The sequence below is a fragment of the Erigeron canadensis genome, chromosome 4 (genome assembly GCF_010389155.1).
Source record: "Erigeron canadensis isolate Cc75 chromosome 4, C_canadensis_v1, whole genome shotgun sequence".
Lineage (NCBI taxonomy): Eukaryota > Viridiplantae > Streptophyta > Magnoliopsida > Asterales > Asteraceae > Erigeron > Erigeron canadensis.
Genome location: NC_057764.1, coordinates 30,826,136 through 30,850,168, shown reverse-complemented (window position 1 = coordinate 30,850,168; position 24,033 = coordinate 30,826,136). Strand labels below are relative to the sequence as shown.

Here is a 24,033-nt window from a genome sequence, read left to right as displayed (position 1 = left end):
TCTTTTTTGTAGAGTACTCTACAAAAAAAAACCCTACGTTTAGAGACATACCTTTTAATGTCACCCCAAAGCCCCAAATTAATGATTAAACACTGAAGTTGGGTTGCAAGTTAGTCCAATTATTGGATTGAATTAATCAAATTAATTTGACGTACGTCCATGAGAAAATAAAAAGCTACAATAAGCTAATTGATTAATTGTAATTTACTTTTGAATATGTTTCGGTCACTTAAATATATCTATATCCTATTAGAATTTTTCATCAATTTAGTTGTTATATTTGTACAGTTGCCTCATAATTTTCTCGAATTATTTAAAAAAAAAATCTCAGTAATTCAAAAATGAAATGTTTTTGTATGAACTACATGGTATTATTTAAGTTAACATTAAAATATAAAAGTGAAAAGGTCAAAAAGGTCGAAACATTTGTTGAAAATCCCTGAAATGTAGGGGTTTAGAAATTAGAAAGGGTCCATCACGTGTTTCTTGGTTTAGAGCAGCTTGTAAAAGTTTGAGGGCCCAGTTCATGTGGGACTTAGGGGGCCACAATATATGGACTCTGATAATCATTATCCAAGATAAAAAAAAATTCTTCATAGTTGATACTAAGTGGCCCAAATTACTCGCATATTGGATTAAAAATACCGTAAAAATTGAGGTTTTTTTTCTTTCAATGACTCTAGTTTCTACTCTCTAGACATGTACTTATGTTTTACATTTTAGAGACAGTAAAAATTGGTTTTTAATTTCTTTTTGTTTATTCCGTCCAATTTTAATTCAATAAATCAGTTTTTATTTCCTACTTAGCAATTTAAATCATGACTAGACCGATGAGATTAACCTTTTCGATGACGTGGCATATTAGTATTAGGCTTAATTTCATGAGTTTTTACATAGTAGTTTTTAGGGATATTAGACTGTTCAAAAAACAAATAGTACTCTACCTGAGGGGTGTAAAATGTAAATATTAACTCACTGTATAACAAAACATAAATTGTGTCCCCTTGCTAGGAACACGTACACAATGATCCCTGGCAAAAGTAACTTGTAAAATTGCAGAAATGTTGTTAATTATATTTACCCCTGCCTCAAATTGCATGCAGAAGTTACTAACAATAAGTCACGACAGACAGTAATAAATAATGAAAGCTAGCTAGGTACCAAAACATCAATGAAATATAAATACATTCATAATGCTATCAATTTCTTTCAAAAGAGAAGAACAATTGACGGTGTCGGAACCAGAATTTTCAGTATGTGATCGCTGAATAGTTTTCATAATACAAACAACCGTAAATGTTATATTACAAAATTAAATTATATCAGTTTGGGGTTGTCAATTACCTTTAAATTAGATATATACATAAAAATAGTACTGAAAATATAGAGTCTTATAGATATTGTGGGGATGTCAATTACCACATAGCTCCGCCACGGCCAATTAAGGACATGAAATTAGAGGGCTTAAAAAGAACAAACAACGGTGCGGGCATATATGCAAGAGGAACAGGGGTGGCCGGGTTAAAAACCTTTAAAGGTAGAATCAATTTTGGGAACCAAAACAAGATGGCAATTACAGAGTTAACACCCGATATGAAGCTAGCTTGATCATATATAGCTTGTAATATTATATTCCCTTAATTCAACCAGGAATCGGTAACATATATATGTTTTGTGACTACTTATAGCCGAGTTAATTATTGGTCACCGGTTAAAAGACTTGATGTTTTGTTGAGAACTTTGTGTATGCCTTGTTCTCAAGGTACGTAGAAGCTTAATTAAGAGTAAATGCGAGATAGAATTAAGCTTTGCTACCAACAATTCTATCTCCTAGAGAAAATTCTAAAATTATCGTCGATGGTAACAGGAAGAACTTGTACATTAGCTATATATATATACGATTCTAGCTACTAAAATAGATTCAAAATTAGCAAAGCACTTTATAGATTAATTAACCAGCTTAATTGTGTGAAACTAGCTAGTTATGAAGAGGGTTTGGACCAGTAGGAATTGTTCTTTTTTCTTCTTCATTTAAACTTCCTTCTTCATTGGCTCCAAACTTCTTCGGTTCACTTGAAACTGCATGGAAGTGTGGATGAGTCATCAATACTGATGATCCAAAATATATAGCTTTTCGACTAGAGAATGCAGAACCACGATGATGATGATGATGATGATGATGATGATGATGATGATGATGATGGTGATGGTGGCGTTGATAGGCCATCAATGGGTGCAAAAGAATAAAAGTAGTCATGAGTACCCAAATGCAAAAGCATGGAGTTCTTGATGATCTAGGATAGCTCTGTTTCTTCATTACTCTTATTTGTTTGACTATACCACAATTCTTTCTTTGGGAAACTTCAGCTATTTGAAAGTTGCCTATTGGCATGTATATATTAGGACTAGGTGGATGGGAATTGATGAGAAGGAAAGCTAATTAATAGTGAGAGCTCTGACTCATGGAATTGATTGTTTTGTACGTACAATTAGTCCATTACAAGACAAACTAACACTACAACAATATTTGTCCTCACAATAAAGCCAAAATGTTCTTGTTATATATAGAGTTTTTGTGAGGGCGAGTCCTCCCAAAAACTTCGTCTCATCAATAACTTCATTGCATAGACATTTTTAACCTATAGTAGTGAGTATAAATAAGATATGGAAATTGCCTATATATAGTACATTGTAAGTTGTCAATACTGACTTCTACGGGTTATGGGTCTCTCTATATATATAGTAAACAGGTTGAGTGTTGCCCATATTCAAGGTTGTAGAACTTGGGAATCAGGATCGGATCGGCGAGGTATGGAGACGGGAGATTTTGAAAAATCGGGGAGATATCGGATTGGATGAATAGTGAAGAATAATAATAATTTATGGAAATATATGTAATAAAAGTTTAAACATATTTTAAAAACTCATAAATCTTGAACTTTTATAGAACTTTTTTAAAAATTTGACAAATATAAATAGATATAAATATAAATATATGATATATTCTAAGAATATAGATTTAAAAAAAAAACACTTTTGTTGACTTTGACCCGATATTTGACCGATATTCCGATATTTGTCCCGATTCAACGATTTTTAGAACACTGACCAGCGTTGACCCGAGATATGACCCGATCCTAGCATCTCGTTTCCTTGACTGGCCGATCCTGATCCGAGATCCGGTATCTCGGCCGATCGACACGGCCGAGATTTACAACACTGCCCATATTACCAAATGGGTCGACCGATATACCCATATACGTGTATAGCTCGCTTTACAATATCTTGTTGTGTTTAATTTAGTGTTATCGAATAATTGTCACTGTAGCTTAACATACTTATTGATCATCAAATTTATCCATTTCCATTTTAGGGAAAACAAAATTAACCTTGTAGTTGTGTATTCATTTGTGTGTAAAGTTGTAATTTATTTATCTTACAGCTTTAATAAAAGAGTATGTAAAAGTGATACTGGCAACTTGTCAAGCATTAATACCTTTGTCTACGGCTACGGGAAATTTTCAAAAGTTTTGAAAACGTTAAGGACATGTTTCATAACTTAGCTTAGTTTGGGTGAATGCAACTAACCATTGGGTTTTTGGTAGAAACGGTATGATAAATAAAATGTATACTTTTTAGTTTACTAGAAAATTTATACTTTCAAAATAACTTCATTATATATTTACTTTGGTTCCAAGCTACTTTAACCTCATCATCTAATTACATCACCGTAAGTCAGTACATAGAGCATGGGCCTAAAAGTTGATGCCTCGATTTACTACCGTAAAAAGCAATCAAAAGGGTACAAATAGTCATTATACAAAATTAAATTTCGACAATCAACTTAGGACCTTTTTGTAAGTGTTGTCCTTTCGAGATGTGGTCATCATAAATGTATGTTTGTATCTCAAATATGACATCTATCTTTTCAGTTTTCATCCTTTTTTGGTTTGGATTGGATGTGGAATGTATGTCTCTTGGTTTGATGTTCGACCAAATTAAATGAGTTGGTTTGGGGAGTGATATTGCTACAACATAAATTAATCATCTACAACAAATGTACAAATTTCATTGTACAATATACAACTATATAATGCAAGGTATTGTTGTAGATGGCTAAATATTGTTGTAGCAATGGGTATGAACTTTCATGTTTTTTTATTTTATTGTTTTTCGGTTTAGAGCAATCTTTTAGAAACAAGATCAATCCGGCTGGTTATACCGTGAACCAGTCAGAAGACCATGTCATTTAAAGGCCGGGTTTTCGTCTTTGAATCATTTTCTGAAAAGCAACCGGGTTACACCGTCTCAGAACCTGGATTTTGGAACATTGGTTTAGAGTTCACTCGAATTCAACTTTTTCTAAGCAAACAAGATTCAATATGTATGATATATTGCACTAGCTGCTCAACCAACGTCGTTTCCGTTGTTACTTAAGTAAACAAATACCGTAGCATCTTCGCAATGGTAACTAAGAACAACGCTATATCTAATAACTAAAAGATTAACTTTGATGTCAATTTTACAAATAGTAAGTACTTCGTGTGTTTTAAATTCAAGTTTTTATAATATCGGACAAAAACGAATCAAACTGAACCATTGCAAGATAATACAAACACCAACAATAGATAAAGAATCTTGAAGAAACAACCTAAAAGTCATCGAACTAGCGTGCCAACAAATAAAGATACCTAAAACTAGCCTTGACCAAAACTTAACACCCGGCAAGCCAAATAACGCTTAAAGAAGCACATAAATGCAGTAATGATCCAAATATATGGCCATCGTGCTTCAGAAAAACTAATATCAATAAAAAGCAGCACGTCTTCAAGCATTACGATTTGGGGTGGGGGAGGGAATGGAAATTCCAGATTGCACTACAGTTTGGTTGTGGTAACGAACATAAACAAAACTAACACAACTGATATCAGCATAAAGCATAACATATGTAATGTCAATAAACATAACAGAAGTTCAATGATGTTAAACCCCCAAAAAATGGTAACATTACATACTTCCCTTTCTAGCATATTGGTTCTTATACATAGCAATTTATGTCAATGTGAAATGTTCACTACTTCTTTTAAAGCATATACGCCTTAATTTCATTGTAATGTGCATTGTCATTTGTTTTATTGTTTCTTAACCAGTTACAGTAACAAAATCATCTAGAGATCGAAGGGTTCAAACCTCATTAGAAAGGAAGGGAGTGTACAAGTTGTTTTCATGCAAAAACACACACACAGAAAAGCATGTATCCAAGCGTTGTTATTTATTGGTAGATATATCGTAAAGAGCAGATGCAAAGAGTTCCTAATACATGTTCAGTTGATGGAATGGTAATTTAAAAGATATTATTACATACATAAACGGGGACAATGCAAACTAGATGTGTATGATTTCATAGTAAAATCAGGCCCAGACTAAGATACATAAAGAGGCTCGGGATCCACAGTCCTTCTAATCCTGAAATTGAAAAGGTCAACACATCACTTATGATTTCATTCTACAAATCTAATATAAAGAATGTTTACAAGATTTTCCCTAAATCACGATAATATTCTGAAACGTTGTATAGGAGGAAGTAATGTACTTACCAGTTATCTGCTGCAAATTTGCAACCATCCGTATCTATAACATGCAAGCTGTAAGCATGCCTTGATTTCGAGGATTGATTTTCAAAACTGTTACCAACCAAATAAATGTCACATGTAAGATCAATTAACAGAAAGTAACCATAATGATCTGAAATTTCTTCAAATGACAACCTTTGATGAATAAGATCACCATGGATAAGGACCAAAGATCCAGCTTTTACTTCAACTGGTACAAAATCTTTTTGGTCATAAGTCGGGGATGGCTTGTCAAAGTGAACCCCGTTATCATCTCTAATAAACCGTCTCACCAGGCCATCTGGAACAAACAAGGATATTATTAGCTTTCACTACTAATCGACTACACATACTTGCAGATATTTTAATAAATTATGAAAGCTCATGCGCCATAAAAGACCTTTGTGCGATCCAGGAATTGCCCATAAGCAACCATTAACAAGGGTGGCATCTTCTAGGGCCAACCATAGTCCAGTGCAACTCGGTGGATCGGTATACAAAAACGAATTGTCCTGATGTGGAACCACTTCACCACCGATACCTGGTTGCTGAAATAAACGAAACATAACCACATATATAGAAATCGGTTCTAGTTGACAGAGATAACTTCTCTTATTCATCGGAAAAAGCGTTAACAAATAATATACCTTGAATATGTACATTGATTGAATGATCATGGGCCTCTTGTATCCTAATGAGCGCAATATGCCAGACATTTTATCCGAGCACGAGACCTTTTTGAAAATGGGGTCATTATCATGTAAAGCTACAAAAGATGACATCAAGAAACATCAATGTACAACCTTTGGATTCTTATATCTTTGAGCGAATATTATACTTCTCACAAACCATGACCAACTTTGTTTATAGAGAGCTCTTTCGCTTGCTTTAACTTTCCATCATCATCAAACGCTTTTTCTGTCAAAAATTCAGAAAATTTTCAGCATATCATACTAAAAGCTACGGAGAAATTACCTACAAACTGATAAATATCTTTCCAATGTATCCACTAAAAACAGAAAGTAGTCTTTTTATATCAGAATGAACTAGAACGGATGCCATATACTTTATCAAGTTGTTACTTCATAAAAGCCATTAACAAGAATCTAGTAAATTTGCAAAACTTGTGAATGCACACCAAAGTAAATGATCCATAAATATATAAAAGAAAATCAACCTAAGATTTTTATCCATGTTCAAGATAGTTCATTATACCTTCAAAGAAAAAAGAAATCTTCTCGGCACTCTCAAAGAAGTAATCATCACTTGTCTTTTGCTGACAAGACAAACACATAAACACTTTGATTGGAACAAATACATTTTAATTAAACAGTCTCACTGTACATCTTCATTCTTTTTCCTAAAAGATAAATAGATAAATACAAGAACAGGCTTACCAAAAAGAAAAGGATTAATAACAATAGTAATAAAAATATATCACATCACTTCCAAAAAATAGATTTTACGACAACTTCGCCATCAAGTGAAAGGGAAATCAAGCTGACCCACTCAGACTTGGCCTAACCAACTGATCCATTCAAAATGGGATTTTTTTATTCCCTTTTTCTGATGAATGGTTCCGGAGATTGAACCACGCACAGGCGTCCAATCTCTGGAACCATCAATCCTATGCTTTGGAAGCAAACTCTTGTAATTCCATTCCCTAAAAAATCCCTAATCTAACATGCTTCCTAATAATGACCACATACATTTTTTGTTATTTTTGGTGTGTTTGGATTAGCTTATTATTCGGGGTTATCGGCTTATTAAAATTTAAAAAAAGCCAAACTATCTTACTCCTAAATTACACAAATGTCTCAGACGGAACCAACCTATTGGCAATAAGCTGATAATCCTGTAAAATAAGCTATAACCCATATACCCAGAATTACAAAAATTAAGTTATTAGAAAATAAGAAGAAAAAAAAAAGAACCTGGTTTTTGGTAGAGAAAATAGAGGCAGAGGAGGAAGAATCAAAGCCATCAAGTAAATGAGCCATTCTCTTTCTTAAGGCATCTACATCTTCATTACTTGAGAATGATTCAATAACTAAATATCCTGTAATTTATGTATATAAAAAAAATATGTAATAAAATGGAGTATATATATAAAGATTTGGGGGAGGAATAAGAGTTAGATGATAGATACCTTGAGAATTGAAGGAATGGAGCTGATCAGAAGTCAAAGTTCCGGCGATTGTCATTGTGGTTCAAGTTTGTTATTATGGTCTGATGTTTTTAAGGAATGGCGGTTGCTTGTAGAAATTTATGTAAATGTATATCTATAAGAAATTTGGATCTTAAGTCAACAACTGGATTTTTCTTATTTACATTTGGTCAATACCTAGTTTTTTTTGTTAAAAATATACTAGGATAATATTATTATTATTATTATTATTATTAGGCGCATGCTTATGAACGTCAGCAATGAAAACATCGGAATATTATTATACATATACTTTGATTTAACGTTCAAAAAAATATATATACGTACTTGATTTACTAGGAGTTCTTTATTAACGTGTATGCCTACAAACAATAGCATAAATATAAAAAAGTATACAAATAGTTAATTAAAAAAAAAAGAAAATATTAAATGCATCTCTTACATTTAGCGTTCATAAAAAAGTCATATCAAAAACTCATCTTTAAATTTTATGGCTAGTGTATGACTATTCGATGCACCTTAACTGCAGCCTTAAGGGTTGCGTTTAGCGAATACGAGTCATATGCCCGCGCAATGCGGCGGCAATGGTGTTGGCGGCGGAGGTGGCGACGGGTGATGGATGCGGCAATGGTGATTTATAGGTATATTAGGTGTTGATGTTTAAATTAATGAATAAAGGATATACAAAAATGATTTGGAGTTGTAATTTGATGTTTAAATATAAAGCAATGAATACAGATGAGAGATATTTTTGGTAGTTTGAAGTTATAATCTTAGGCGGTTTCTAGGAGCATAGAATAGATTCTATGTTTTAAGAACTTTTTATCCCGGCCGGACGATTGGACGAACACCCCTTTTTGTTATAAAACCCTGCTATTTGACCTTAAACCCTAACTAAATAAACCTTCTTCGACGCTACAACTAAGATTCACAATCGATCATTATGGATGTTTGCTACATACCTTTGGAATTACAAATAGAAATAATCAAAAGGCTTCCTATAAAAACATTGATTAGATTCAGATTAGTTTCAAAGCCTTGGAAATCCATCATTGAAAGCTCTGACTTTATCGCTGATTACAACATCCACACTCATCATTATAATCACCAACAGTTACTTGTAAGTTTGTATGATACGGATTACGCATATACGTTCGATGATGATAATAGTTTCCCTCAACACAAGTCCTGCCTTATTCCTTCCCTATTAAATGATAAACCATTCACCTATAAGATGATCGGTTCCTCGCAAGGCTTGTTTGCAATTTACAGGTATCATGAACACAATAAACGAGATGTTGTTATTTGGAATCCGTCAATTAGGAAATGTGTTGAGATACCCATCCCTAATGTGTTACAAACTGTTGTTGGTTTCGGTGTTTGTAATACAACTGACCCTATAATTCTCAAGATTGATTTCATTAGCATTCCGTGGCAGGTAGAGCTTTTTAAGTTGAGCACAAGGAAGTGGAGACGTTTGTCTAATACTTGTTTTCTGTCTGGTAAATCATTTCACTTTCATCAGAAAGCGGTAGTAACAGAGAGATTCATCTATTGGATTGGTTTTTATAATACTCGGTTTGTTTTTAAAAAACTGATTTTGTCATTTGATATGATCAATGAAAAGTTTGCTGAAATATCCCTCCCACCTAGTCTACGAGATGCCTCTCTTCAAAATTTGAATTTATCCAAGCTTAGGGAGTCTCTTGTTCTGCTTGAAACCATACACACAAGGAAAAGAACAGAATACGAGGTATGGATGATGATGGAGGAGGATGGTGTTCGAAACATGTTTAAAAAACTATATACTGTCAAGGCGCCGGACGCTTCAATAGAAAGGGTACTTGGATTCAGGAAAAATGGCCAACCTATAATTCAATTGCAAAATCCTTTTAAACATGAGCTTCTCGTTTATGAACCGGACTCGGAGCTCTTTAATCGGATTGGCATTGATGGATATGGTTATCAATGCTTTGCAGGCTCATACATGGGAACCCTACATTTGCTTGATCAATGAGTTTGTAGTTGTTCTTTATCAAGTAAGTTTATTGGGGGCATAGATATGGGCAATATCATGGACTATGACTTTTTGAGCAGTCGTGCTAGGTATGGAACTTCAATTGTAGGGACTAGGGAGGTCAATGTTCTTTATAATATTATAGGATAAGTATCCTGGAATATAACAAACTTTGCACGAATGTCTATAGTAGGAAATAACTAAAGTTGTGTGTATTGTATGTAAACAACTTTAAAAAATGTTTATTGTATGTAAGGAAACATACGTGGCAACCATATAGAGGTGCTACTTGTCTGATTTTAATTGGTTGAATACATTTTCTTACATACAATAAACATTATTTTCGAGTTGTTTACATACAATACACACAAATTTAGTTATTTCCTACTATAGACATTCGTTCAAAGTTTGTTACATTCCAAGATACTTATCCCTAATATTATTTATTATTATGACAAAGATGAATGTAAAGGCTTCAATATAGTTTTCTATGGATTGTTTGCGAAACACTGTGTCGATTTTAGTCCTTCATCGAAACTTGCAATGAGATGATTTTTAGTAGAAATAATAAAATTTGAGTTATTTGATCTTATTTTTACAAGCTGGTTAATTAAGTCTTTGATTTTATTCTTTATGGTCTCTGCTATTTGACATGGTGATTGAGCTTCTAAGACATCTATGGGTGTTTCCTTCATCCGATTACCTTGTTAGACTTTCATAAGAGCTACATCTAAGGTTTATTTGTTGCTTTGTTACATAATATAGACTTTCTGATTCAATCATTGCGTAACCATTGACAAGGGATTGCTGGAACAATCAGTGACATTGCTGTGTGGATTTCAAGTGAATTCTCGAACCCATTATTCATAATATAGACTTTCATAAAAGCTACATCTAAGGTTTATCTATGTCTCAAGTGACTTCGAGCCCATTATTCATCCCAAGCGGCTTCTGAATGAACCGCACCCAATGTCAAGTGTCAAATGTGGACGAAGGGTCTTAGCAACATTGGACGAAGCCAAGTAGCCCTCCTAATGCTCTAAAACTAGATTTATTATCGTGAAAAAACAATTAGGTAGCAAATATCGAAATGTGATATTATATTTTGCTAAAAAAAATATGGGACAAGGCTAATCAAGCAGTAAGCTCACGCACATACACTAATAGTTGTAAGTTGTAACTTGTAGCCTTTTGTTTGCATGTAATATTTTAATCTCCTACCATTTCGTTGAATGCACCTTACATAGTTACATACTCCTTGATTCCGCTGGTGATTAAATTGATTGAATGTGGACTTCTTAGAATGATTGAATTAGCAATGTGATACAAAAAGATTCGATCTCTTTCAAAAAACAAATTAAGTAATATTCTACCTTACACGAATTGGTCAACCAGGATGGGAGAATGATCATGACAAAAAAATTATTCTCGGGTATTGCGATGTTAACCTGTATCAACATCAAAGTTTTTTACACCTTATAATGAAATAACTTCACATCTGTAACACGTATACACATACGTTTATTTCTATCAATACTGGTAAGACTTCAAAGCCAAATGCACATCTTTTCAAGATGTTAACAGGTCATGTCCTTTGAAGTTTACTAGCAGAATGTCAAAATCAGATCAAATATCACCATGAAAGGTGTAAAACTATATTGTCTTAACCGGGTCCACGCTAAAGAGTCTCACCCAATATTTAGTAGGAGGGGAAATCATTTACCTTTTCTTTTTTGAAACATTAATTCAATGGAATTTAACAAGGGAACCCAAAAAATGTGGTTCCCTAAATCTGTCGAGAACTGTTTGCTATAATTTTAAAATGTAACTGACAATCAATTTTACATTGTACACAAACTAAGAAAATCAAAAACCAGGTGTTAAACATATTTGCAATCCAGCTCATTCGATACAGTATCTGCACGATGATCACCAGGTCAAAATGACAACCTTTCCTCATTCTGGAATTATGTGCAAGTTGATGTCCAGTTGTTCCAGTGTACATCATGCAACTTCCATCTTTCTTAATCACTGTTGAAGCTCCAGATGCAGACGCTGATCGTTCAAGCTCGGGGAGGGAAAAAATAAAGAATTTTCAATGTTAGCTCACAAAATGTGCACCCATTTGATCTAGTCAATTCTAGAATCATGCTGCGGATGCTGCTCTTGAATCTTCGGTTTTATTTGCATGGCACATGCAATTGGGACATGGGAATGAATATATGGAGTCATTTGGCCTTTTCAGTTCAATTCCTTTAGAGTCACTATGGGCTCGCATGCTTAACATGTGCCTTTTGAATGTTTTCCAGCTAAAATAACCAATCAAAAAAAGGTTAATACTATGAAGAGCTGGATATAAATATACAACTCCAGAAATGTGGCACTCACTAAGAAATTATATTATTTACTTCCGATCAGAGTGAGTTCGGTGAAAAGAAAATTTTATCCCAAATGGAACAAATAAAAATAACTTGGCTAGGAAAGCTATGGGTCAAACGGGTTGAAAGTCCCCAGGAGAGTATTTTTAACGTATACAAGTCCTACAATCTTCAACTACAAAGATTTAGATATTATTGTGATATATGTTTTAGGAATCCCAATTTTTATTGAAGTTTAATAAAGAGGACAAAGTACTATCGGGTCAACCCGACCTCTTTTGACCCAAAAAGGCTATGACCTTTTACCCTGCCCAGCCCAATCTGCACATCTTGATACTTATGGATTTAATACCATTACCCCAAGAGCATGCAGCTTTTAGTAACTTGCTACACTCGAGAACATATGATATTGGAAGAGACTGGAAGCGGATATTATAGGGAAAATTAATGCCAGAACTTCTTTGCGAATTCACCAATGCATATTTCCTTTCAAGTCCATAGAACAACCAATTTTAGCCATTCAGAATGACAAATCTTTATATATTTCATTTCATATGTAGCAACTGGAAGTGCATTAGTATATAACTATGAATGTATATGAAAATATCATACCCGATCTTGGGGTTATCGAAATATACTGCCAACTTCCGTTTGTCAGGTCTGATTGTTTTGGAATGTCCATTAAACAGATATCTTCTATGGCCCAGCAAAAAATGAGGGAAGTTTCCCCCTTGAGTAGTCACAAACACTTCACTATGAAGACATACGGTGTAATCTATAGCAGCCATCCTGGAAGAATAGTTCTAGAAGCAGTAAAAGAGTCAGCCACAAAACCAACCAAACCTAGAACCAGAAATCACATTAAAGACAAGAAAGAAAGTCAGACCATAAATGGGGAAAGTTCCTCAGCAGATGCAAGCATCTCCTTGGTTTGCAAAAGAGGAAACATTTCTAGAAGAGGAGCCATATGCCTCTCGGAGTCATATATCCTTCCAGAGGCTAGAAATATAGATGTACTTTTATCAAATCCCATTCCTCTAAGCATCAAGCCAACCTAGTAAAATATAAAACTAAATTATGAAAGAATTCTTTTATTGTAGTTCTAGTTTTCTTTATATTCAAGAAACTCAGTCAATAATCATATGGAAGCAATCAATATTACCTCTAAAGGTGTGAGGGGACATTTTCCATTTACTCTAATGGCTCCAGGTTTTATAACTCTACCAGGCTTTGTAAATTTACCTTTCCAACCCCTCTCCCTTGCAGCTATCATATCTTCCCGCTCTTTCGATCCTCCATCATATACACAGCAAGAAAAAGCAACCATGTCCTGTAAAATCAGGGAAGCAATTAGAAAAGTAGATTTGCTGGAAGGCAAATATCACACACATTCCCAAATCATTTTAACTTTTTCCACAAAGGGACTAGTCGACCAGAACCCACTTTTTTGGGTGATAGGTCACCTCAAATACCGATAGGGCAAAGGCCCTTTGGTTATTTAAAAAACTAGATTAATTTCTATTTAATATGACTTTGTAAACACAACTGACACTAATTATTCATACAAAAATTGAAACATGTGTTTAGGGTCAGAGTCGACTTCTTTTGACTAATTACCCAACCTGCCTTACGAACCTATATTGCCATTTCTAAACCGTACCCTATGCAATTATCCGATATAAATTATCAGCAAATAGATTACCAACCTCCTCAAAGCGTAGATGAACAGAAATGTACTTGCCACCATTATTCGCACTACGTTCTTTCATTCTTGAAACTAATGTTTCACCCATTGTCAATAAAGGAGTGGAAAACCTTAAAGCTTCATAATTTGCCAAACATCGAAGTCGTTGGACCTCGGGAGGAGCATCAAAAGATAATCTATTTGCAAATGGAGAAATCCGTATGAACCTGAAATATTAACATGTTTACAAATGGATCAATGTGCAAGGATCCCTTTCAGAAGCCAATCAAAAGACAAGAAGAAAATCTCACTTTTCTTCAAGCAGCCTTGGAAGAACTGTATCCTTGTAGTACTGAATTGGTGCCCAGGCCTTTATTCTGAAGTTGAATACATTGGTCAAATTGCGGTCAAATCTTTCCATTAGGTATCCTGGTACTGTGTCAACCACCCGCACATGACTTTCCAAAGTTTTAACAAAAAACTCTTCATCGTATATGTCATTGAATTTGCTGCAATGGAAAAACACACATAAATATTACAAGATACAAAATATACAAACAAACTCTGATTGTTACGGACTTATAGTAGATCATGTGTACAAACCTAGGATCTCTCCAGATACTATGAAAATGAAAATTGGGAATGACAAGTGTTGCATTGAGATATCCAGCCACAGCAACTGCATTGCAAATCTATATACAGAAACTTAGAAAGCATTACGTTACAAAGAAGACAAGCAATTATGTCTTACAATGTTAAAAAGTACACAGTAAATTAACATAAAGGATTTAAGTTTACCGAAGTCCTCTGCTGATTTAAGCCACCATTTGCCTCAACATATATGTAACCATTCGACTCCGGCAACCCTAAATGATTTTCAAAACCAAGTGTGATGATGACAGGAACTATAACAAGCTAAAACCTAAATGTCAAATGGTAAGAATTTCCAGGTGGAATGATATACTTTAAACACAACGGTTTTCAGACGCCATTGTCACACACTAGTTGATTATAGTTTCTTCCTAGCACAAAACAGTATCGTTTTATGAATGTAGACGACAATAAGATGCTAGATAAATGAATAAAGAAGAAAAAAAACTGCTCGCCAAACTAAAATTCCTACATTCCTTGTCTCATTTGGGGCATGAACCTGGTGGTTGATGAGGCACCTTACATAAACCTTAAATGCGCCAAAGGGCTATCGGCACAAGAATCTAAAAAACAACTTTCTAAAAAAAAACTGCTTCATTCCCACTATAAAAACAGGCATCAAACAGGTTCTGCTATTCGAAAGGTGAGACAGTGTTCATACCTCCTGAAGCTTTGTTTATACAAGGCTTCCAGTCTGCACTCTTAGCATGTTTCCATATGGTTGACATCTACATTTAGTCAAGTGTTTAAATCAGTCAAAAGTGACGAAGAAAACTACATAGAATCATACTTACTATAGACATGGCATACAAATACATATATATGTATGTATATATATATATATATATATATATATTCAATGTTCCATACTTGATTACATTAAGCATAGCATATGTATATACATATATATAAAGAATTATGCAAGTTAGTTGTCACAGACACAACATCTACATAATCCAAAACCGAGTATTATTAGCACACAAACTAGAAACAGACAATGATTTCCTGAAAACAATATAAATCCCTAGTAATCCTGAACCTTGTTAATACTAGACATGGATATACACCTAGTGCAATGTAAAAACTTATTCAAAATCCTTGTTTATTATTTTTAGAATTAAAAAAAAAAAAAAAAATTTACCAAGTCCATAAGTTCCAAAGAGAAAAAAAAATAATAATGTGTCAAAAGCACAAGTTTCCCCTCCCTGCAAAAGAAGCATCTTGGCACCATAGTGATATGCTTACAACCAACCCCTTGCACATCATCTTATACATTATAGCCATCCAAATAAATTTTAAGCTCTTTAAGATGAAAACTCACGCACCCATTACTGTTACCCTCAACAATATCCAGCTAAACTACCCACACAAGTTCTAAAGATATTTTGGTTCAAATTGAGAACTGCATCTTAAAGGATACCTAAATTCAGACTCGAGACTTGAAAATCATAACAAGAGTTCAATCTTAAGCAAACAAGTAAAACAAAAGAAAATGTCGACTTTTTTAGAGTCTTCAGATTCACCACACATGTGAAAATTAGCATCAAATCAAATAATGAAATGTTATCTTTTTAGACACTTAGCAAATTCAGTCATTACCAAACTGAAAAAAACATCATCCTATGAGCAAAGCAGTAACTCTTTCCTTACTAACGCAGTAACTCCCATCAAATAACATCCTTCCAAACTATATCTTGTGCCATCATCAAATCAGAGGAGTGAAAACTACAAAACATTTTAATTTATGTCCAAATAATTTCTTACGATCAAGTTAAAAACAATAACACATCTTATTCCATGTTTGACCTTAGCATTGCCATGTGTTCTCTATAACTATAGTTTGTAATATAATTGGTTCCACCTTCTATCTCACATCTTCAACTTTAAAACTTCGAAGACATTCATTTCCATCTACGAAACCTACCAAAAGATCATGCAGTTACTGTCTCTCGTATTCAATTATACTTCATTCTCATCCTCAGAAAAATTAAACTTGCAAATCTATGCAAGTCAAACTATCGTAAAATAAAAACCTTAACCCCTATTCCTCCATAACCAAGACATTGCACTATCACAGTCTACAACCTTTTTCCGTCTTAAAAACCAAGACATCCAACTTATAAATCGCAATTTAACACCAAATTCAAACTAATAATCGGGACAGATAACTACAAGCTAAATGAAATATACTCCATCATATATATCCAATCTCACTTTGAAACCCTATATTCACACACACACTATATTTAAAATTTCTTTATATCATACTAAATAGATTAAGCCCTGATCCTACATAACCGAGTACATTGACTTATCACAGTCTCCTATCTTGTTCTGTCTCGAGAACCTCAGAATTTCAACTCGTAAACGGCAATTTAGAACCTATATTCAAACTACTAATCCTATACAGATCTAGCTACAAGGCAAATGTAACATACATATATATATATATATATATATAGTTTCAAAATTCTATCTAAAGTCAACTAACAGCCAAGCATAAATATAAACTAAAATTACAACATTTGAGAAACAAGATCTCGAAATCGACAACGAAAATTGATTTAGGGCTATAAAACGCAAACTAACCGCATCGGAAGTCGAATTATCAGCATCCATTTCATGACGGAGCTTATTATAAAGTTCAGGACTTCTATAAACCGATCCCGGAGCTCTTCTAGCTGCTCTAATTACATCAGGAACAACATCAAACGACACCGTTCCCATATAAAACAACATACCTGATATATATAGCAACGGAGCGAATAAAAACACTCCTTGCCGCCTTAAAAGTACAGATAATACGATCCACGCAACACGTTGTGCAACTGAACGGTTAGATACGCTGCCGAGAGCGAATTTTCCGGTGGAACCTGATTTTCCGGCGCGGTTATGACGGAGACGTGGTGATCGGAGTGGTGATGAAGGCGGTGACGGTGTGTTGTGTCCGCTGTTAGGGAGGCGGTTTTTAGCGTGCATTGTTTGTGTACTATACGGTTTACTACATTCTATGATGGACGGAGATATAGATACAGATTTTTATGTATGTATAGGTCTTGTGTTAGTGAAAAAAAAATGTGTGTGTTTGTTAGAGTGTGAAATGTAATGTGTGTGAAGTTGAAGGTGAGAGAGAGAGAGATTCGAAGAGTGAGTGTTTTGAATGGGATGAAAGCACGTGCACGGCGGAGGACGGTGGTGAATTTAGACGGCGTGGGGGACAAGCGTTGTTTGCTGGCTCCCGTGTTTTACTGCTTTATTTTTGATATAAAAATGAAACTAATAATGGAAGAGATTTTTTTTTAATGACTCAATTTAGTAAGTTATTGACATGATTTGAGGTCGTGTGTATTATTTTTGTTATGGATTTTGGATAAAAAGGTTAATGATAACATCTCCTTTAATTCCAGATCTTACTATTAGTTTATGAAATTTCAAATGCTACAAAATAGGCAAAAATAACCCTAAGGCGAATTAATTAGTTATATACGATTAAGTTAGAGAGTAGATTTTTGATATGAAAATGTATAACCTTTTTATACACGTTAAGTTTCATTTAACATTTTCCCAAACTTTAAGACCATGAGTATTTGAGTACGAGTTTAGGAGGCAGGTACGGTTTATGGAGGGATCGACACCCCAGATTCAGAAGGCGTTCTACATCGACTTTGGGATGCTGTCTTGACGTTTAACAAATCTTTTACTCTTTGGCTTTCTTTAATTAATGTAAGTTCATTAAAAATATATATAAAATGTTGTTAATTGTCTTATATGATACGAGTAATATAGACACGCAAGTAATGAAGATGAAGTAATATAGACACGCAAATGATGAAGATGAAATTAGAAAATTGATACTAATATGACATGATTGATAAGGCAAAAGATATAAAATGCTAAAAGGTCTTTCTAACCATTTTTATGATTTTAGCACGAACAAAACAGATTCTAATGGAATTAGGTGCTTAGAATTGTTTTAAAGTAAAACCAACATCAATATAATATGTCTATTATTAGTCTATTGTATTTATCAAAATTTCAAGTAGTATTATTGTATCATGTTATATGTGGTATACATATATATAAGTTGATATAGTCCTTGTCTATTTTGAAATTTTTGATTGGTTTATACATATATTATGATATGATGTCTTTACTTCTATGTAAAATAAACACTTTTTTCTTTTTCAGTTTTCTACCTTTAAAAGATCTAAAATCTCCTTAATTATTAAGGAATTAATTTACAAAGTTTATCCCTTAATTCATAAAATAGTTACATTACGCCTTTTATATCAATAACCAATACTATTTGCCACCACCACCATCACTATGTCACTACCACCATCGGCATTACATCACACAGATATTCGTCTAGTAGCCATAAACATATTTAAAGTTAGGTGTTAATTATTAGAAAGTGATATCCATACCACTATAACTGATACATCTACCACACATAAGCAATACTGACTTATACTATATGCTAAAAAACTTATATTATATGGTAAGTTAATAAAAGTTGCTGTTACTATTATCATTTCCCTTAATTATTACTGTATATAGTATAAATTTCATAATAGACTTACACAACGACCCCTTTGAAAAACAGGAAGAATCAGATGGGCCACTAAAAATTCAATTACTATGGGCCAAACAAATAAATACATGTTATAAAGGGTTGTCCAGATGGGCCCAAGTTTGCTCTTATTTCATTATTTGATAATACTTGCATTACAAGTAGAAATTTACACAAACACATATATACATCTACTTACATAGTGAGAAAAAAAGAAGATTTCGAAGAAGTACATGTAATTATGGCTTATAACAATTAACTAGATTTTAGACCCGTGTCTAACACTGGACACGGGTTTTACGATATTATCAATATTAATCTTCGTACATTTAACTCATAAACACTTATAATTTTGAAGATATACGGTTCTAAGTGTTATACTTTGCAAGTTGTAGTACAATAATCACAGATTCGTCATTGTCATTATTAGCTGAGACATATTGATGGAATTGTTTGTCGTAATCATTTCACAAGGCACATGCTACAATTAAGAATTAATGTGATATTATTATGAAATATAATTAAGAATTAAAATATAAACATATTTGTGATCCCATACTTGACATTCAAGTATATGTATTTAATCATGATGCAGACCCATAACATGAATAAGTTAATTATCAATCACTTGTCCTATGATAATTAAATAACAATTATGATTGTTTTCATATTCTTTGATAACAATTAAAATTTTTGATTTGAGTGACAATTGTAACTTTAAAAGGTTAAATATAAATACTTCTTGTAACTTTTTATAAATAAAATAAAAAATTCTTCTCAAGTTGATGGCTAATAAATATAAATTAAGTATAAAATTGAACGATTTGATTGGTTAATAAGTCATTAATTCAACTGCCTTATAGTATATATTAAGATTAAGATAAAATTAAAATTAAGATAATAATATAATAATAAGATATATATTTGTATAGTTGATCGGTTGTAGCATGTCATTGTACAAATCTCATTTGTTCTTGGTTTATGTAGGTTTCTTTTTTTTCTTAGGAACACAAGTCTTGTTAAAGTCTTAATAGATTGAGGGGATATACATTATAAATACAGAATAAAGTTACCCAAAGTGGAAAACAAAAGCACGATTCATGCCAATGATGACTAGTCGAACTAGTCATAGGATGACAAGTTACTCAAGGTCTTGAGTTCGATCCTTAGGGATGACAAGTCTTGGGGTTTTACCTCCAAATACTTGTAACGCCCCATGGTCAACATCTCGTTGTTTAGGGTACGTGTAAGGCTTCACCATTATACGGTGAGGTTTTCCTGATATCGCAATACCGACTGAATGTTCAGGAAAAAAAACCCCATTCGGTTGCCGCATAGGTTCCTTTTAATCCATTAGGGTAGGGGGAGAGCTTCCCCACTCCTACCCGATTTTTCTTCTCCTCCCCTCCCCTAATGCTAGGAGCACTTCGCCACCCTTCCACTCCTCTCCCCACCCTTTTCTATTTTATGGATTGAATGAAAAAATAAAAGAAAAGAGAAAAAAAGAAAGTCGAACAATGGCAGAGAAAGAAAGAAAGAAAAAAGAAGAAGAAAAGAAAAAGAAGAGAAAGAGAAAGAGAGAGAAGAGAGTCGTTTGTGGTGTGCCCCTGTGACTTTTTTTCTTTATTATTTTAACCTCGTAACGGTCGGATGGATAGGCATAGGAATAGGCACGGCGCTCCCCACTTTCCTCCCCACCCCACCGGTACCGGAAGGTCGGCGCGGTGTGCTAACCGGTACCGGTTCCCTCCCTACCCACTCTGTCCACCCTTATTAGGTTTTGTTAGGAGTATAATTAGTTGGTAATTTTGGTCGTCAAATATATTAAATTAACTTGTAGTTATCAAGAAAACATTGTTTTCAAATTCTTCAATCATTTATCAAGACAAAATTATTAGACCATATATTAACTTTTATAATTAGTTTATTTATCAAGTTCTAGTAGTACACATTTCGAACTTTTTTTTACGGTCCAAACACTTATAAAAGTTTTGATACATAATATTTTGTGATGATATTCGAGTATCTAACATGTCAAGATACTGTTAGGCCACCAAAGTCCATTGCGTAGTTTATATGATCGTAGCCATAGCCATAGCCGTTAAAGTTGAAGTCTACTTATAAAACCTAATCCAACCCTAATGTTTATTGTTTTAATTAAAGATCTTTATATGAAGGACAGTAATATGGTGATTTTATGACTGACATATACAAAACACATCCAAGAACAAAAAGTAAAGAACGATAAAAACTAATCTAAATAAAAATTTATATAAGAGAATGTTTGGGTATGGGTCACTTGAGGATTAACACATTACACATATGTTAGAAGACCAATATTAGGATTTGAAAATCAAAAGGGAGACTAGAAATTGAAATGTTCACCGTTTTCTACTTTTGAAATCCCATTGACATTCTTAGGTCCACTTCACCTTCAATCATCATCCTTTTTTTTTAATCACATGCATGAGGATCACTTAATAGAATTTTCATCCAGTGTCAAAAAGTGCTTCAAAGAAGATAACAAGAAAAGCTTAGAGATATGTCTTGCTAGCTAGTTGCTACAATGGGATCTTGAGTCTATAATTTGAATGTATATTAACTTATTAAGACAGACAAACCAAGTGAAAAGGTGTGTAACTTTCATTTTCTTAAAATTCTATTTGTTATAGTCAGGGGGCATTCAATAAATAAAAAAATAAATCATTGAAATTTTAAATTTTCCATTCAATTTGTTGAGGAATCTTGAATTCTTTCGGATGATGGTGTTTTAAGAACTTCAATTAACGGAATTTAATTTCACTATATGAAGAAAACATAATATAAAATGAAATTCATATTTCAATTTTGTTTCCGAAAACATATAAGAATCAAATGACTTTTCTTGTACAAAATCTTGATGTGTGCATAACTAACAAGTTAAATGTGCACTTACAATAAGAAAGCTCTATAAAATAAGAACAGAAAATATTGATTTGAATGTAAGATAGTTAGGCTGGACGGAGCGCCCTGAGGACCGAACCGATACCATCCGGTACCAGATTGAACACCGTTCCGACCCTTCGATACCAGTAGGGTGGGGAGGGATTTGGGGACAGTGGTGTCGATTTCCTTACCTATCTCTTTTGTCTTTTCTTCCTTCTTCTTTCTTTATTACTTTTTTTCTTATTTTATATATGTTTAAATTAAATAGAAAATGGGGGAGAGGAGGGGAGGGGAGGTGGTGAGACATTCCTAGCATTAAAAAACAGGCGAGCAGGAGGAGAAAAACCTGGGAGGGGAGGGGTGTTGAGGCGCTTCCCCACCCTTATGTATACGCTAGCTAATGAGATTGTTGACTCATTGATAAGGTATTTGACATTGTGGTATTCTATCAAAGTACAAATCTCATTTTTTGCATTTGTTAGGGTGGATTATTGAAAATTTTAAAGAAAAAAAAAAAGTTATTCAGAATAAAACCTTTACATAAAAAAAATAAATTTATGTACACGTTATTACGATTTTTAATGATTAAAAAATATATATAAATGCAGTCTTACATCACACATGAAATATTTAATAAATTAATATTAGTCAAAATTCATTAACCACGTTATTTAGGAATCAGGAGTCCCAACAAAGCAATAACTATGCCAATGACAACCAGTTAGAAATGGTAACTTTTTGGACCATATTTGGGTATGCTAAGAAATGAATGGTGTAGACGAGATTTGGTATATTCTAAAGGGATGGCCATTTCTAATTTGTGGGCCTAAATATTGATTCTTTCTTCATCCCACTTAAGCCTCATAAGTTGGATGACAAGTGTGGTCTGTATTAAACTGTTAAACACAGCCATAAAAGCTTAGTGTGAGAAACCTTTTGCAGAATTAATTTTCAAGAGAACAAAGTCTTATAAGTTGAATCAAAAATTCAATTTTCGCGCTCTATATAGAATATCCATTCACGCGAAATGTCTGCTTCTATTTCTATTTCCGTAAGCGAGCCCGGGCTTTTTCCAGCTGGTCGATGGCCCCCTCGCGCAATTCTTCGAATTTCTAATAGTATTCAAGATTCTCTGTTTTCGATTATCTAATAAATCACTTAATGAAAGTAGATTATCTTGCCATCATTTCAAAAATTCCATGATCCCTTCCGAACACACATGAATCGTTCGATTCATTGGCTTCACGCTCATGTAAATTCCCATATCTATTGTTAATGTAATGAGCCTATCCTCTCTGGTCATATTCCAAATGAAATCAAAATATCAAAAGGAATCATATAAGACCAAATATTCGGAGGACTCTTCTGACCAAACAAAACAAAAAAAATGTAATTGTCAGCAAGTTGTTACTTTTTTTGAATCCAAGAAGTTTTTTTACTTTATACACAATAGGTCATCGATTCAGCATTGGCTAAAAAGGGGATAAAATCCCAATAAGTAGTTCAAATCATTTTATCGATATGAGTGTTCTATTGATAAAATATTATTTATTTTTTTGAAACCGTCTCTATATTAACATAGTGGTAAAGAGTACCCATGCCGCGTCTGACTTAAACAGTTAGCTTTAACCATGTTAATGGTCCCGCATTATTGGTTGATAGAGAATCAAAGTAGATTTTCCAATAAATTACGAAATGCTATAGTCTTACATATGATTTCGAATTTATTCAGAAGTAATTCGCGAGATCGTGCACCTCTCTTCTTAGGTATAACTTCCTAGTTAGAACAGAAAAAAGTACATCTGGTTGGATCCAGCCTATTCTTGAAATAAAAACTCGCACACAATCCCTTTCCAAAAAAGATCACACCCCCCAAGCACTACACTTAGATTTATTAGATTTGTTGCTAAAATATCGGTATTAAACCCGAAACTCCCGGCGGATGGCCAGTGGCGAAGAAACGAAAGAATCGTTACATTTTTCATATGATATGATCTCCTCGTATAGATAGACTAAAAATCGAACA

General features: G+C 33.6%; 3 protein-coding genes across 4 annotated transcripts; 1 reads left to right on the top strand and 2 right to left on the bottom strand.

Annotated features, from left to right (window-relative positions):
• Window positions 1–5,255: 5,255 nt before the first annotated feature.
• Window positions 5,256–7,879, bottom strand: LOC122596427 (phytanoyl-CoA dioxygenase). Its single transcript, XM_043769002.1, has 9 exons — window positions 7,762–7,879; window positions 7,547–7,671; window positions 6,828–6,888; window positions 6,462–6,530; window positions 6,260–6,378; window positions 6,013–6,160; window positions 5,769–5,913; window positions 5,598–5,684; window positions 5,256–5,466 (listed from the first exon to the last, which is right to left on the bottom strand). The coding sequence occupies exons 1-9, from the start codon at window positions 7,814–7,816 to the stop codon at window positions 5,424–5,426; spliced, it is 852 nt and encodes a 283-aa protein (XP_043624937.1). The 5' UTR covers window positions 7,817–7,879; the 3' UTR covers window positions 5,256–5,423.
• Window positions 7,880–8,722: 843 nt separating this feature from the next.
• LOC122597384 (F-box protein CPR1-like) lies at window positions 8,723–9,796 on the top strand. Its single transcript, XM_043769983.1, has one exon. It carries the CDS (start codon window positions 8,723–8,725, stop codon window positions 9,794–9,796), a length of 1,074 nt encoding a protein of 357 aa, XP_043625918.1.
• A 1,793-nt stretch (window positions 9,797–11,589) lies between these two features.
• LOC122595571 (protein ESMERALDA 1) lies at window positions 11,590–17,756 on the bottom strand. Of its 2 annotated transcripts, none has more exons than XM_043767956.1 (10): window positions 17,099–17,756; window positions 15,171–15,237; window positions 14,657–14,724; window positions 14,462–14,550; window positions 14,170–14,367; window positions 13,881–14,085; window positions 13,337–13,504; window positions 13,061–13,228; window positions 12,787–12,977; window positions 11,590–12,105 (listed from the first exon to the last, which is right to left on the bottom strand). In XM_043767956.1, the coding sequence occupies exons 1-10, from the start codon at window positions 17,486–17,488 to the stop codon at window positions 11,943–11,945; spliced, it is 1,707 nt and encodes a 568-aa protein (XP_043623891.1). In that variant the 5' UTR covers window positions 17,489–17,756; the 3' UTR covers window positions 11,590–11,942. The 2 variants fall into 2 exon arrangements, with proteins under 2 accessions (XP_043623891.1, XP_043623892.1); XM_043767957.1 differs by lacking the exon at window positions 17,099–17,756 and adding an exon at window positions 16,109–16,127.
• Between the last annotated feature and the right edge of the window lie 6,277 nt (window positions 17,757–24,033).

What these genes read in the sequence shown, in the direction of transcription:
- LOC122597384 (XM_043769983.1), top strand. Translation starts at nt 8,723, where the DNA reads ATGGATGTTTGCTACATACCTTTGGAATTACAAATAGAAATAATCAAA.
- LOC122596427 (XM_043769002.1), bottom strand. Translation starts at nt 7,816, where the DNA reads ATGACAATCGCCGGAACTTTGACTTCTGATCAGCTCCATTCCTTCAAT. An exon ending in GATTTCTTTTTTCTTTGAAG is followed by an intron (nt 6,531 to 6,827) that starts GTATAATGAACT and finishes AATTTTTGACAG; the next exon opens with AAAAAGCGTTTGATGATGAT. An exon ending in AATTCCTGGATCGCACAAAG is followed by an intron (nt 5,914 to 6,012) that starts GTCTTTTATGGC and finishes TGTTTGTTCCAG; the next exon opens with ATGGCCTGGTGAGACGGTTT.
- LOC122595571 (XM_043767956.1), bottom strand. Translation starts at nt 17,488, where the DNA reads ATGCACGCTAAAAACCGCCTCCCTAACAGCGGACACAACACACCGTCA. An exon ending in AGTATCTGGAGAGATCCTAG is followed by an intron (nt 14,368 to 14,461) that starts GTTTGTACACAT and finishes TTTCCATTGCAG; the next exon opens with CAAATTCAATGACATATACG. An exon ending in TTCGATAACCCCAAGATCGG is followed by an intron (nt 12,106 to 12,786) that starts GTATGATATTTT and finishes TGGTTATTTTAG; the next exon opens with CTGGAAAACATTCAAAAGGC.